The sequence below is a fragment of the Apteryx rowi genome, unplaced genomic scaffold, assembly GCF_003343035.1.
Source record: "Apteryx rowi isolate R43461 unplaced genomic scaffold, aptRow1 scaffold_27, whole genome shotgun sequence".
Taxonomy (NCBI): Eukaryota; Metazoa; Chordata; class Aves; order Apterygiformes; family Apterygidae; genus Apteryx; species Apteryx rowi.
The window spans coordinates 178,683-193,969 of NW_020449085.1; the positions used below are offsets into that span (position 1 = coordinate 178,683).

A 15,287-nucleotide genomic window follows, 5' to 3' on the forward strand; every position below is an offset into this window, starting at 1 on the left:
CCCGGCCCGGCCCGGCGGCTGCGGAGCCCGGCCAGGCGCGCCGCTGCCTGCTCTGCAGTTCAGGCTGGCAGGAAAGTGGAAGCAGCGTGCGGAGAGTTAAATGCAGCCGTTCACAGCTCTGCCCTGAGGAGTGTAGAGAGCCTGGGCTGTTTGTCAAGGCCCAGGAGGTTGGGAGGGTGACGTGAATGGCATACAGCTGTAGGTTCCTTCTCCTGCTCTTTCTTTTTTTTATTATTTTCCTGGCAGCCTGCTGTGGGAGTTGAGGATAGAGAGAGGGAGTCCTGGGTGACTCTGGGCTCTGATATGCTCCACGGGGGACCTGGAGCTTCCTTACCATCTCTGCTGTTTCCTTCCCTTTCCTAGGCAGGTGCTGCTGCTTAACTGGGAGAAGAGCCAAGTGTGAGACTGACGGCTGTTGAGGCCAGCTGCGTGCATGTAGACTTGGGAGGACAAGCCGCTGTTAAAGCGATGCAGAAAGGTGAGCAGCTCCCTGGCCGTGTTCAGGCGCGGAGTCAGCTGGGGAGCTGCAGCTGGTGTCCTAGAGTAGGTGTTACTAGGGCTTGTAAGTTGTCAGTTAAGCAAACTGAGTAGTCCCTTAGGTGATCCATGTCAAATAAATGCCTGTGTTGTGTTTCATCTGGGACAGCACAAAGCATATGCCTCAAAGTGCTGTGACCAGTATATTTAAGCTGTCAAGAAGACTCTTTAAAAACAGTGGCATCCCTGTGCTTTGGAGGTGGGGCTTCCTCACTTTTCCAAATCTCCTTCCTTTGAGGGATAGGCCCATCTACGCAGGGGGCCCAGTCCTAAGGGACCTGAGGGGTTTACTCCCTTCCAGAAGAAAGTGCCCAACAGGTCTTGCAGCACTGTGTGCCCAGCCGCTTTATGAGAAAGCACCAAACAGAAGTGAGCAGCCTTGGTCTAACCAAAGCAGAGCCTGGGTTGTGCTGGATCGTTTCTCCTCTGAAGGAGGAAGAGTGACTTGTGCGGGTGAGGATCCTGCGCGCCTGCCCTGTTGTTTCTGTCTCCTTGGTTGTGTTACAAACCTGCATCTGTTTCTCTGTAGCCATTGTGATCACCGAGCAGCCGGTCTCCGTCTCCGTCCCTGTCGGATACTCCTTCACTCTGCGATGCAGAGCTGAGGCCTGCACGTCTCTGCAGTACCAATGGTTTTGTCAGCACCAGGTTAATGCTTTTATATGGAGATAGCCCTGGGTCTTGCGGTCACAGGCTGGTGAAGTGCACTGCAGCGTAATGGAGATGACTCTCTATGGAGAAATCTGGTGGGAACCAGGAGGGTAGAAGGGAAAAGAGCAAAGAGCAGAAGGAAATAGGATATGTTTGTATGATTGTGCTTGCCTAGGGCTTCAGTGGCTGCTATGTGGGGTGCTAAGCTCCTTCTCCCTGCATCCTTCTGGCTGGAGGAGGGGACAAAACCAGGGACTTTCCACTCTTCCTGCTCTTAACAAGGTCCTCCTAGTGCCTTCTGCTACCAGCGATGAAAATGGGATGTGCTGCCCACTGCCTGTGTTTTCTTTTTAGTCTGCCTGCTGCCAGATTCCTGGTGCCACTGAACAAGACTTGCTCATCACTGCACAGCAGACCCAACTCTACACCTGCAGAATCAATGACCTCTATAAAAATGCCATCTTCTCTAACTGGGTGAAAGTGGAGGTCCATCAGTGTGTTGCCAGAGGTACGAGCATGTCTTCTAGCCTTTCTCTGTTTTATGCTTTGCTCAAATATTGCCCACGGATGAAATGTTGCAGCCCCTTGCAACAGTGACCCTTTGCAGTTCTAGGGTCAGTGTGTCCTCCCAGCTCTAAAATCATTATACAGAAGGATTGTTCCAGTGAAATGACCATGCAGGTCCAAGCTGGACAGCTGTGTCCCTTGCTCTGGATACGTCAGATCCTGTCATGATCCCAATAACCCAGGCTGTTTTTACCTGTTCCTCCTGCTGATAACTCACCAGAGATTTCCCAAAGAGATGTTATGCTGGGTGTTTGACAATTTGCATTTGGCAAATGAACTTGAAGAAGCAGTCTGGCTATTTCAAAACTGAGCAAATTAACTCTGAGTGTGTCTGACCTCAGCATGTTGACTGCACCCTTGGCAGGAGATGTTGAGCCTCTTCAGGCATCAGGGCACATTTGGGACTGGAAAGCAAAAGGTATTGCTTTGGCTTGTCAGTGGGTGATCTCACTATTGTAGATGTTGCTCTCGAGGACTCCCTGCTCCAAGAGCAGAAGACAGAGGCAACTCTGGAACAGCAGCCTTGCTGTGGGGCATTATCTCTGTGCAAGTGGAAACAATTCATTTTTCTGGCAGTCTGCACAGACTGCTTTACAGGGAAAAGATGCCTTTATTTTCTCTCCTGGCAAAGGGAGGACCAACTCTGTTTGTTGCTTCACAGATCTGCTCCCTCAGCTTTGGCGAGGAGAACCAGTCATCATCCTCAACCCCATTGAGCAGAAGGTAGAAGTAGGGAAGCCACTACAACTGCAGTGTGCTGCCATGGGGGTCCCAGCCCCAAGCTTCCAGTGGTACCGTAATGGGAATGTGCTGGAACACCAGAAGAAAAAAAAACTCTGGGTAATGTTGCCTCTGGATGATTCATAAACTGTGGATGATGAGAGAAGCTCATTGCTCGGTCACAAGCATGGGGGAGCCTCAGAAGGCTTGGAAAGACTGCTGAAATATTTTATTGCTGCCCTGGATATGGCAGGTCACAGTCCTTATGTCTGGCTCTTATCTGCACTTAAAGGCCCAGGCATGCTTTGATCTGTGAGAACAGAGATCTAGAAAATGAGGAAAAGTGGGCAACCCAATTATAGTCATGCACTGTCCTCCCAGCATGGCTTCCAGGGACAGAATATGACTGTGACACAGTGCTTCAGGGCTGTTGTAGAAAGAAGGGAGAGTTTGGCAGGAGATCCTTGTGCTCTAGAAGCTGAGGTCTGCAATAGACTCTGTGTGAACTTACTGAGCTTCTTATAGAAAGAAAAATCATGGAAAAGCTTGTTAGACTGAGTTTTTTCAGGCAAGGAATGAGATCTTGGTGAACAACAACAAAAGAGACGTTGAGTTCCAGGAACAGGGTTGCGTTTGGCAGATACTGTCAGGACAACGCAAGCATTCATCATAAATAATGTGATTTAACTTTCAATCTGTCTAGATCAGCCATGCAAAGGTCAGCGACTCTGGCACGTACCTTTGCTGTGCTTCCAATAGCCATGGAGAGCACTGGACCAACGCAGTGGATATTCACGTGGGTGAGCAGAGCCAACCAACATCTGGTTTGTTACAAATCATCTTTTAGCGTGAAAAGCTATTACAGGGCGGAGAGGATTTTAGTGCTCTCGCCTGGAAAGGCTGGGCTGGTGAACAAGGAGCCCAGTGCAACAAGGTTATCCTGGGGCTCACTCTGTGCAGGGGAAGTTGGGCTGTGGGCTGTGAGATGAGGAGAAGTAGGACACGCAGCTCTGATGCTTACACCTCTCCCCCATCTTGTACACTGTTAGTAACAAAAAAAGGCCACCGGTTTTAGATACCTCCTCTCAGCAGAGCACAGCACAATATGCTTCCGAGTGCCTTTTTTTTTTTTTTAGAATGTCATTAAAAGAAATAGCCATGTTAAACAGTGAGTTATTTACTTTTCTGCCTTGGTTCCTGTCTAGAAAACTGTATGTGTGTTTGTGTGAATGCTACGTGCCAGGCCCTGAGCAATAATGTGCTGGGCACTGAAAGGTGAGGGGAGCGCTAGGCAGAGGTGCATATGAGGCCTTGGATATTGGAGAAGCTTGCTGCTGCTGAACCTAGAAACCCTTTGCAGCCATAGCAACTTGTGAAGAGGCAACATGGGGCTCTGCAGAGAAATTGGAGAGTCCTGGCAGTCCTGTGACAGCTGTCACTGAAACAGCCTGCAAAGCACAATTTCACACCTTGGATATACTTGAAGCGATGATCTCAGTGGAGCTGCACAAGCCCTCCCTAGCTGAGGACGTGGGTGTCTGTTAGTCCCTGCTGACAGGCCAGAGCAGTGATAAATGGAATTCCTTGATAACAGAGTTCAAAATTAGCGAGGGAAGTGGTGTCTATAAACGAAAAAACTCAGTGATCTTCCTGCATGTCTGTACAGCTGCTTGGCCACAGGGATGCCGCTGTAGCCTTTGGCATGACTGAAGTTGAAAAGGCTTTTGCATTCTGTGAAGTGTCTTGCGGGACATGGATCTACACGTGGGATTCAGATGGGGTCTTTCTGATGTCTGGGAGTAGAGAAGAGAATTGGTGACCTGTGTCGGAGCTGTCAGGCTGCCAGGCAGGCAGATCAGCACACATGCGGCTGGGCATAGCTGAATCCTGGGTACTTGGCTGCTCGCTCTCTGTCTGCCTCAGTTTTTGGTTGTGCGCTTTTGAATGCAGCTTTTAAAGCACCTCTGATCAGCTCGTAAAAAACCTGCCACATTAGACTGTGCTCTCCGATGCTCACTCGGGTATTCTTGCCCTGCTGAGGTGCTGGTTTAATAGCTGTCACCCCAGATTGTACTGGGGTCCTTTGCTGAAACTAATTTACTGTCTTACTGAGAGAAAGTATTATGTGCTCAGATTTATAGAGCTGGGAAGGACAGTGTTTATTTCAGGAAGGTTAAGGCTGCTCAGGCTAGTAGGCCAGGTCTGATTCTGTGCTTCCTGTATGACCTGAGGGATTCTGGGAGAAGATGGCTTTCCAGGGCCTCATACATACTCCACCTACAGTATGATGGCTGCTTTGGTCCTGTGCCTTTGCTAGGTCATGAGACAGGAATAGCACAGGACGGCGTTGCTGGCTCTTGACTCCATCTAGAGATTTTTCTATGCCATAAGTTTCTTATCTGGCCATTTAGGCTGGCTGTAAAATCTTTCTAAACTGCAAATTGGTCCTATGTGACTAGGGAGTCTTGTCCACTCTCCTTCACTCCTTGCAGCTGGCAAAACAGCATTCAGGATAGACAGGTGGTGGGAAAGGGGTATCAGACTGGGCTGGGTTGAAAATGTGAAGGCTGTATAGTTTTAACATGCAACAGGCAGCTCTGTTGGAGGCAGAAAAGGACAAATGGGCTTGTTCTGATGGCTTTCCAGGCATCCCTGGAGTATTAGCAGCACTGTCAGCACTGCGTATCCAGGTCCTAAAAGTCTTCCAAGCCCATGAAATTTATGCAATTAAAAAATATTCCCTTACTTTCTTTATTTAGAGCCTTTAGGGTTTCAGGACTTTCTCCTGGGCTGGATTATTATTATTTATTTATTTATTTATTTATTAATAAAAAAAGCTGAAGCTGTCAGGGTAATGATGACTTTAAGAGGCTGCATGCTGGGAGAGCTCAGGGGATGGGATGCCTGCACTGATGCCCGCTGGACATGCTGGCACCAATGAAGTACCGTGCTGCGCTCATACTCAGGCAGGGAAGCTTATGGAGCTCGTGAAAATGACTCATGTTTGGGATGGCATTTCTGAGACGGAACTGCTAAGAGGCAGGGAAAGGCAAACCAGTGTGTTGAAACACGCTGGAAATCTTATCGGAATCTAAAGCAAACAATCTGCTTCCTAAGTGCTGACCGTTCATGGGGAGATGCTCTTTGTTTTGAAGCTTATGTTGACTGAGTTTCTTCCTTGAGTCCTCCTGTTTCCTTTGCTTTCCCTGCAATGAGGGAGCAGGCAGGTCATCTTGGGAAGAGCAGCAGCCCAGGCAGGGCTGATATAAGCAGTACAGACTTCCTGATGGGCAGAACTGGCTCTTCCACACCAGCCCTCCTTCCCCCAGCCTGCCACTTCTGTGAGCTTTGCTTTGTTGGCCTTCCCAGCTGCTTATACACTGGCACCTTTCTCTTGTGCATGCCCTGGCCTTCATCCTTGACCATTCACCCTTTGCTGCCCACGCGTGATTTCAGGTGCTTCTGGAGGGCTGGTACAGGCAGGCTCTTGAAATCACCAAACTAGTATCTTTAAGGTTGGTAAATGGGTTGTGAAAAACTTGTCTGAGGAGCAGCCTCTGTTGCTCGCTCAGCTGTGCTGCTGCATTGTTTGATCCAGCTTTGCATAGCCAGGGACCAGGGGGGCAGGTTTGAGACCTGTGATGGGTGTTGGCATTGGGAAGCTGGGTGCTGAGCGCAGGCTCATCATTTCCCTCTTTCTTTTCCAGGTACGTGTCGCTCTGAAAAGTTTTTTGGTGAGTACTGTGAGTACTTTTCCTGAGCAATTATTCCCCTATTTAAAAGTCAAGCTCTAGGGTGAATGTGAGGACAGGACATAGGAGTGTTTTTCCTGCAGAGACCATTTTGAGTCTTTGTCCACATTGTCACAGGCTCTGCTGGCACTGTTCTTTTGGGATCAAAGTTGCAAGGCATAGAATGAATCTCGTCCCCTGCCAAGAACCAATCAGCCTCAGCAAGTGGAGTAAGAATACTCCTAATGAGTAACCCAATCTCAATCTCTGCTTGCCAAATGACTTTGTAAAGTCTTGTTTGCGTGACACCTTTTTGCCTTCTTTGAAAGAGCTCCTTGGACCAGGACAAAGCTCTTTTCTCCCGTGGCTGCTGAATGCCATATATCTGTTTTTCTCATGGTGGAAGCTGTGGGCAAAAATGAAACAAGAATCTGGGACTTCTTCCCTTCAAAATCGTGGGGAAAAGGACCTCTTATGCCTGGCTCAATGCTTCCCCTTCCAAGGCACTGCTGGCATGCAAGACTCAGACACAATAGGGTAGGTGCTGAATAACTTCAGTACCGCAGATCCTCCTGCACTGCTGGGGTTTTGCTTTCCAAGTAAAACTTCTCAAGTCTTGCTTTCAATATGATGGTTTGTATGAAACCATGTTTTGTTAAAATGTTTAAAAGATGCAAAATGCCTGAGAATGAAATGAAAATATTTTCTCCCGTTTGGTTTGTCTGCTGACAACCCTCCCAGCCCCCAAAACATTGCTCTGGTTCCAAGCAGAAGGGCATAATGTGGAGCTGGCATGTGGGCTGCTAGCTCTCTGGACAGCAAGTCAAACAGAACTTAAACCGGGTTAAAAACTAGATTTGTTCCCAAAATACTATATACTGAGGGGCGGGGAGGGGGCACTCCAGGATTGTGGCAGTGTAGGGTATATATCCCAACTAAACATAAGATTTCATGTATCCTCAGTCTAACTGAATGAAGTGATACCTTGATCCCTGCTGAGCATTAACAACTTTGTCATTTGGTGTTTCTGTTAGCTACAGACAAGATAGCACTTTTAGTGGGCAACAACCATTACCAACATCATCCAAACCTGATGGCTCCTGTCACAGATGTATTTGAACTGAGTCTTCTTCTAAAGCAGCTGGGGTTCCAGGTTGTGTCTCTCCTGGACCTGAACAAGGCTGAGATGATGACAGCGGTCAGTCGGTTCCTGCAGCTTCTGGGGAAAGGGGTCTACGGTAAGGCAAAGTCAGCCTGGCCATCCACTGAGGCCAAGCAGGCAACAGCCAATGCAAGCTTAACAGTGGTTGATGGAAGGGAGGAGCAGGGTTTCGGCAATAACTTTTCGTAACAGCTGTTATAAAAAAAGAAAGAAATTGAACTTTTTTTTTATGTGGGGCAGGGGAGCCCTACAGCACAGTCTGCAAGAGTATCAGGCTTGGCAGGAGCCCCCAGGTAAATGCTGCTCAGTTTTGGCCAGGTTACAGACAGTCATAATGGGTGTTTCTCTGGTACATGGCTAGCTTTGAACTCAAATAGCATGGTCTTGTGCTGCAGTACCGAGGTTTCGGGGAGCCAGTGCATGTGAGAGGGTGGTTTTGGTGTTTTTTTTTGTTTGTGTTTTTCTTAAAAGATAAAACCTAGGAGACTGTTTTTAAAGTGAATATTGGTGGCCCCACAGAGTTCCTTTGTGAGGGTAGGAACTCATTTTGAGTGTTGCAGCTGGCCACAATTTCCTTGTTTCTCTTTCCTGGTGGTCTAATTTGAGACACTAGCAGCCTTTTTGCAGAAGTGCAGAGCATTCCTGGTTGTAGATGGCTTAGGTTGGAGCTGCTGGGCTTTGAGCTTATCGCACACTGTCCTCAGTGGGAAGCATTCCTTAAACAAAATCAAAGAACAGATTTTGTGGATCTTAAAGCATGCATTCAGAGTTGTTGGTGGAAGTAACTTCTTTGGGGACTGTGAGGCCCTCTCAACATGACAAATACCCTGGAAACCCCTGGCAGATGGTTTCTTCTTCCAAACCTCAGGGGGGCACAGCCTGCTTTGTATGGTGCTTTTTTTCCCAGCCCTCCAGTCTGACAGAAGACATAAGTGCAGGCCAGTGCCAGCATGGTGATCAGTGTGAGGTCTGGATGTTGTACAAAGGATAAGGACAAGGCCACAGATGAAATGTTAATATGAAGAAATACAGCAAAGCTACTTCCTTCTGGGAATCTCTGACTCACTCTGGGAGGTTCAGCTGGTGCGGAAATGGAGCACACGATTGCCACTGCTTGGGCTGAGTGCATCATCTGATGACAGCTTATTCCCATGATTTCACTTGCAAACTTCCTTTTGTGGTTTCTCTCTGAAATCCCCTTCAATCTCAGGCATTACCTCCTCTCTCCCTCACCAGAGTCCTCTGCTTCTCCTGGGCTCCCCCTGGAGAGCTCCTCCACTTCTTCCATGGATCCAGCAGGGTATAAGGAGCTGCAGATCCTACCCAGCAAGTCTGCATCCATAGCATATGGCAACCAAACAACATTTTCTTAACACTGAGATTCCCTTATTTTCATAAGCATTGGAGAGAAAAAAGATTTTAAATGACAAACCTTTCATGCTGTCATGCCTTTTTTAAACTTCCAGTGCTTTTCTGCATTCTTGGCCATTGATCCCTCATGGCAAAACTGATTTTGTGCACTAGCAAGGAAAATATTAACAGCTGAGGGACTGAACCTTAATAAGCCCTGGGTGTTTGTCAGGCAGAGCCTGCTTTGAATAGTGGTTTTTCTTTACAGCTTTCTAAGCTGAGTGGACTGCTAATGTATTGAGACAGCAAACATCAGGCTAGTCCCAGTACAGTGATCAAGTTGAAGACTCTTGTGATAACTGGGTGACATCCAAACTTACAGTGAGGACTTCGGTCAGTTTGTCTGCTGATTGCCCCAGGGTTTCTGGATCAGAACTGCAGTGCTCCTCTCTGATGCATCTTGCAGTGTTTCTTCAGATGTTTATCTTGCATAAAATTAAAAGAAACTGGTGAACAGCAAGTCATTGAAATTAACTTGTCATGCTGAGAGAAGTGCGTGTTTAGAACAAGCCAACAATTCATCCTAAACTCTGCGTATCAGATTTTCAAGGCACCAGCTCCAGAATAAAGGCCTAGAACCAGTTGACAGATTGAGAATTCAGACAGCTCTGATGCAGAGGAAGGTAATGATGACACAGCAGCTCCAGTGACAATCTAGGTCACCTATTAAAACTACAAAGCTCATTAGTGTTCGCCTGTGCGTGTCCTGTACATCCGCATAGGTGTTTTAGATAGGCACCTACACAAGCAGAGCCATCCCAGTGCCCGCCCCTGTATTTTCTTGCTCAGGGAACCCTCAGGTGCCGTCTGCTGTGTTGCAGCCACCAAAGCTGAAGTCACGAGAGCTTTGCGTAGTAGCATGGAGCTGATCAGAGAGCTGGGAGGAGAGGGCTAACTTGTGAAAGACTTTTACAAGGCTGAAGTGGGAGATCCTGGCGTAACACAGACACATCTGTCTGCACACCCTAGGGATGATGCTGACTGTCTTCTGAAGCTTAACAGCAACAGCAGAAATGTTGGCGCGTTCGTGCATCTTTCTCCTGGTACAGATCAGAAGAGAAAACATAGCTACTTGGGTTAATGTTTAAGCAAGATACTTGTTACTGCTACAAGAGTTTTTATTTAGCTTCAGGATGTTGCTAATAGCTGAAAAAGTAGTACCTGACCACCCTAGGTTCCTTTTAATTCAGGGACTCTCTGGATGGCCAGGCCTCCCTTGTGTGTACTTACTGAGCCACATGTGACTTATATACGGGTTGGTGGGAAGGGACTTCTGCAGTCCAAATCCCACTCACAGCAGGACTGTCATCAACACAACATCCGGTTGGTTGTGGCTTGCTTTATCAGGTTTTGAGGACCCCCAAGCATGAAGCCCCCTGCTACTCTACCTGCCTGTCCCAGGGCTGCACCACCCTCCAGGGATAAGTCTTTCTTCCTGTCCAACTTGACCCTCCCAAGGTGTATTCTGTGCCCATTGCCCCACGTTATACCTGCCGCTGCTGGGAGGAGCTGGGCTTTGTTGTCTCTGTAACAGCCCCCGTGGGAGTTGTAGCCTGCTGTTAGACCCTGGCTTCATCTTCACTTTACCAGACTAACCCTGGACCCCACCATCTCAGTAGCCTTTGCTGGCCTTTTTCTAGTTTCTCCATCTCCTTCTTGAACTGATGGCCCTAAAGCTGGACACAGGATCCAAGGGGGGCCTCCCCAGCGCCAAGGAGAGGGTGCGACAGCTTCCCTTGCCCTGCTTGTCCTGTGTCTCCTCCTGTAGCCCCATGTGTGTTTTGCTCTACCCCCATTAGAACCCCAGTGCTGGCTCACCTTCAGCATGGTGGCCACCATGATCCCAGGCCCTTGTCTCCAGGGCTGCTGGTCAAGCAGTAGCTCCCCAGCCAAAATGATGCCTGGGATTATCTGCCCCAGTGCAGGACTTTGCACGTTTTATTATTGAACCTAATCTGAGATTTCTCAAGATCTGAGCCAACACAGGCTTCCTTTTGAGGCACAGGGGTGTTGTATGCCTGCATGTTCGAAGTGATCTAGCTAGCTAAAGGCTTTTTTAATTCACCTTCCAGAGATGGTGGCTTATCTGTCACCCTGCTTCCCCTCCAGATCTCCTCTTAGAAGAGCTGCCCCAAAGGGGCAGGCCCCAAACCCACCCTGAATATGTAACCCTCAGACAAGCAAGAACTCTCCCTAGATGTTATTTCAACCATCCTAAAAAGTCCCAAGTCAAAAAATAATGTCAGAAGTGCAACAGAGAAAAAAGTTGCAAGTGAAATACTAGAAATATACTGTCATATGTTATTTAAGCTGTATGCTGACATTTCCTGTATTATAACCAGTCTCTGGAACTTCCCCTTTATATTTTGGTACTCGGAAGCTAGTCTTGGATCAGCAGTTTTGTCTCACAAAACGTGGGAAGACAGTAAAATTAAACTTGTAATTAAAAACAAAAAAATCTTTTCTTCTTCTACTCGAAATGTTGAGGGGCCTGTTTAAAGTGAGAGATTATGTTTAGAACAGGTTTCCAGCAAAGTTGCTCAACCAACATGATGTTGATGTCCTGGTGTTTCCTGTCTCTCTAATGGAACTGGAGTCATTTTTGTCTTGGGGTTTATACAGTGCAGGAGAGCACTTGATGGTGTATTCAGGTTGCAAAACAAGCTCCCAGAAGTTAGAAGGTGCTGTATTGAGCTGTTTGTGGTGTCTTAACCTGAGCCCTTCTGTGTCTGTGTGTTTTGATGCTGTCTCTGTTGACACATTTGCATTGTATTTTTGTAGGCAAGGACCATGCCATCCTCAGGGCAAGTGACATTTGTGATTCACTTTCATCATGGAAGGCCTGCTATGACTAGTGATTTAATCATTCTCTTGGGGCTTTTCTATAATGTTTTAGTTCCTTCCAAGTGTCAGTGATGTTATCATAACAGTGCCTTGGTCCGGTAAAGGATCTCATCATCTTCATTTTATGTACAGAAAGCAGAGCTAGAGAGATGAGAGCCAGAAGTGCTTTACTACTTTAGAGGCCAAATCCAAAATGCCTGCATCTGATTTTTTCAGAATGCTTCCCATTTGGTACTCTTTTATAGTCTCAAAGCAGGGTTTTGTGGCTTTGATTTGCAAGTTATGAAAGTTTAGAACTTCTGCAAGTGAAAGCCCACTGCTTCTGCCTGGGGTTGCACAAGAAGAGGAACCCAAACCTTTCAGGCACCTGTGAAAACAGCCGTTTGAGTAACTTTCATCCCCTGAGAATAGAAACCAAAGATGATTTTAGGTTGTCTTTTCTATGGGATTATGCTTTCAGTTCCTGCTCCATTCACTGCATCCCTTCCAGCATCAGAGATCAAATGGGTGCCCTGCAAACTACAGGGGCAGGAGCAGTGCAGGGAAAATAGAGGAGGCAGTTATTCAGTGAAGCAAGGGCTTTGGCAGCAAATCTGACTTGAGACGTTCCTCTGCTTTTGCCTCTTAGCTGCTTGTTCCCATTTCTGAACTCTAGTTCTCTGCTGTCCCATAATTGCAGCAACGCAACTGTTTGCATCATCTTGTAGAGCTATTTCCAACGCCTTTCAGTTCCCCGAGCTCTCTTTCGACAAAGTCCCGCAAACAGTTGTATCAGTGCTGGGAAGGGCTAGCAAGCCACTGTGCAGCTTCCTTTCAGAAGGCTACAGCTCACATGAGGATCCCTACGTGTAAGGAAAGCCCTTCTGCAAATGCATGTGCAGGGAGCTAAATGGGAGTCAGAGAGAAGCACCACCTTTGGCCTCCACTGTGCTGGGCTTTCCCAGCTGGAGGTTCCCATATTGCCTTCTCTAGTGAAGGCAGAAACTATTATTATGGTTTGCTTAAGAGCAAAACTTCAAACCAAAATCTTTGTTGGATGTTGGACTCCAGAGGTCCCTTCCCACCAACACCTCAAAGAGTCTGACTCCCCTCCCACCTTAAAGGGCTGGTAGCTGGTTTGAGATCATTGAAGCATGTGGTACATGTGTTCAGATCTCTGTTTCTTTTTTCACTGGTTTATATATATATTAATACAGGTAGACTTTTGAAAGCTGAAGGGTGTTTTCTATCACCTAATGCATTGCCAGTCTCTGCTCTAAAACTTGAAAGCTGTGGAGCTTCTCATTTAAAAGGTTGCTAATATATTTTTGATCAGAGTAAAATACTATTTTGTCCATTGTCTCATTCTTACTAAGAGCCAGACTTTTTTTAACCAAAACTTTGTACAAAAATGAAACTCAGCCTTTTGGATACTGAGCCTGGATGTTGCAGTGCAGGTTGTTACTGTTTAGCAAATATCCAAACCCAGCGACACTGGGGTCTCCTGAAGAACAGTGGTGGAAAACACAAGTACAGGAGAGCCTCTCAGGGCTGAAAGGAGCAGATTTTGAAGAAAGTCAGAATTGTGAAGTCAATTCAGTTCCAGTTTCCTGCCTAAAGGTGCTACTGGTCCAGGTCTCTCCTGTGCCAGTATCCCTTCAGGGTGGGATATGGGACATGGTCATGGGAAGCTAGTTACAGGCTTGCGGGTTTGCATCATGACTCATCCTGTTCTCGTCACATTCCCAGCTATATTTTACTACGCCGGGCATGGATACGAACATTCGGGGAGGAACTACATGGTCCCCATTGATGCCCCACAGCCCTATGCCCCTGAGAACTGCATCAGTGTGCAGAGGATCCTCCAGAAGATGCAGCAGCGGCAGACGGCCCTGAATCTCATCCTTCTGGACACCTGCAGGAAATGGTAGGGCACTTTTCACCTTTCCTCTCCCAGGATGAGCAGAACATGGTGTTTAGAGGGGTCAGGAAAGCAGCTGCCAGTCTCAGCCCCCGTTCAGCAATGTCACTGTTCAGAGATGTTGCTGTGGATTGCTGGGAGCACGTGTTCTGTCCCTCTGTTGAGCTGAGGCCTTTGTCACATGCTATTAGACTGTGTCATAAAGTCTCCAAGACTGTTGGGTCTTGCAGATTTTCCTGGGCAGCCTTGTCAGTCACACATTAGATTCAGCCTTGTAAGCATCAGATCCTGCCTGAGATCTGCTGGAGAGAAGGAGCTGGAGCTGGAGGGCTGGATGAGGAAGCCTGACAAACTTGAGGCTATTCGAGCAAGTCTTGATGATTGCCTCAAGTCTGTGCAAAGCCAGCTCTGCCCTAGCATGAAGCATTTGCTGCCACTAAGCACAAAGACAGTACAGATGTGTCTTTTTACATTTCAGCCCCATCACCGTGGCCCCATTCTCTGCTTCATCTCCAAATGATTTCCTCCTGCACTGAACCACCCAGCCTGGCAGGCTATAACAACATCCCTCTGCTGTTTCCTTGCTTCACACTGTTTGGCCCTGCTAGTGCATGAAGACCATCGGGGCCCACTGTGCAAGTTTGGCCCTTTCCTGCTGCTCTGTGGGATGTGTGTGGCTGACATGCTGGCTGGCCCGCTGTGCTTACTTGCTGACTGTCCTTGCGCTTTCACTGTACGTGTTGCCCTGCATGCTTTGGCTGGACTGTTTAGCTCATCTCTTTTCTCTTGGCTGTGTTTTTGTTAATGTCTCAGTGAAAAGAGTGCAACATAGGAAACATTTGGGAACATGATGGGGAAAATATTTTAAACTGTGCTACTCGGATTTACTGGCCATTTCCTTTAAGACTTCCAAAGACTTCATGCCTTGAAGTGGGACTGAGGCTGATGCTGAGGTTGGAGATCAGCTTTTTCCCTCTCTCTGTGGAAAACCCATCTTCCCTCAGCTAATTTTTGGGCTGCAGAAAATTACTATTTGCCCATTTTCAGTAGAGTTAGTTAGACTTATCCAGTAAAAGCTGTCATCATTTCATTTATTTGGGGCTCCTGTGGCAGACTTGCAGGGCAGTAAGGACCTGGAGGGCAAAGGCAGTAAGCCTCCCTTTTCTTCCTGTGGTCCTGGACTGAGAACTGGGAAGTCACTAGATGATGGAGATTTTGATACTGCAGGCATCTTAGTCTTCCACCCTGAAAGAACCAGCAACCCCTGGAAAGATGTTAAATCTTTGTTGCCTTTTAGATGCAGTGATGGAGCTTGGAACAGTTGTTTCGAGTAGGTTTACAAGCTGACGCTTGTCCTGCCTTTCACAGCTCTAAGTTGCCAATGGTGCTGGAAGCTTCTGTCCTTGGTACTTTCCCTAAATGCCTCATAGTGAAGCATCTCCATTTTCCCTGTCCTCCATCTTGCTCCCCTCTGCCCTCAGCACACTCCAGAGCCTGTTACATCTCTGCACCGAGTGCCCCTCTGCCATCCCAGCACACGTGGCAGCACCTTGCTGCTCTCCCCAGTGTGACGCCAGGCAGGGGACTGCTTGCAGATGAGCAGGAGCACATAGCTCTAGAGTATACACTGACAGGGATATATTAGCGTCCCCTTGATCCACAGATGAAGCAGACTTCCTGCTTGGAAGAAGCCCGTGGGATAGGGTTCTAAAAGGAAGAGGGATCCAAGAAGGCTGGTTGATATTCAAGGATCACCTCCTCTAAG

At 47.6% G+C, this 15,287-nt stretch overlaps 1 protein-coding gene across 5 annotated transcripts in view; it reads left to right on the forward strand.

Moving 5' to 3' along the window:
- Positions 1-364: 364 nt before the first annotated feature.
- Positions 365-15,287, forward strand: part of LOC112967321 (mucosa-associated lymphoid tissue lymphoma translocation protein 1-like) — a 31,163-nt gene continuing 16,240 nt past the window's right edge. For 2 of the 5 annotated variants that reach the window (XM_026068389.1, XM_026068393.1), the window contains exons 1-8: positions 365-478; positions 1,067-1,185; positions 1,543-1,696; positions 2,417-2,595; positions 3,179-3,299; positions 6,183-6,218; positions 7,241-7,444; positions 13,351-13,528. In XM_026068389.1, the coding sequence (XP_025924174.1) occupies positions 469-478; positions 1,067-1,185; positions 1,543-1,696; positions 2,417-2,595; positions 3,179-3,299; positions 6,183-6,218; positions 7,241-7,444; positions 13,351-13,528 (1,001 nt within the window). In that variant the 5' untranslated portion in view covers positions 365-468. The remainder of the gene's footprint in view (positions 479-1,066; positions 1,186-1,542; positions 1,697-2,416; positions 2,596-3,178; positions 3,300-6,182; positions 6,219-7,240; positions 7,445-13,350; positions 13,529-15,287) is intronic. The other 3 variants (XM_026068390.1, XM_026068391.1, XM_026068392.1) reach the window with 3 other exon arrangements.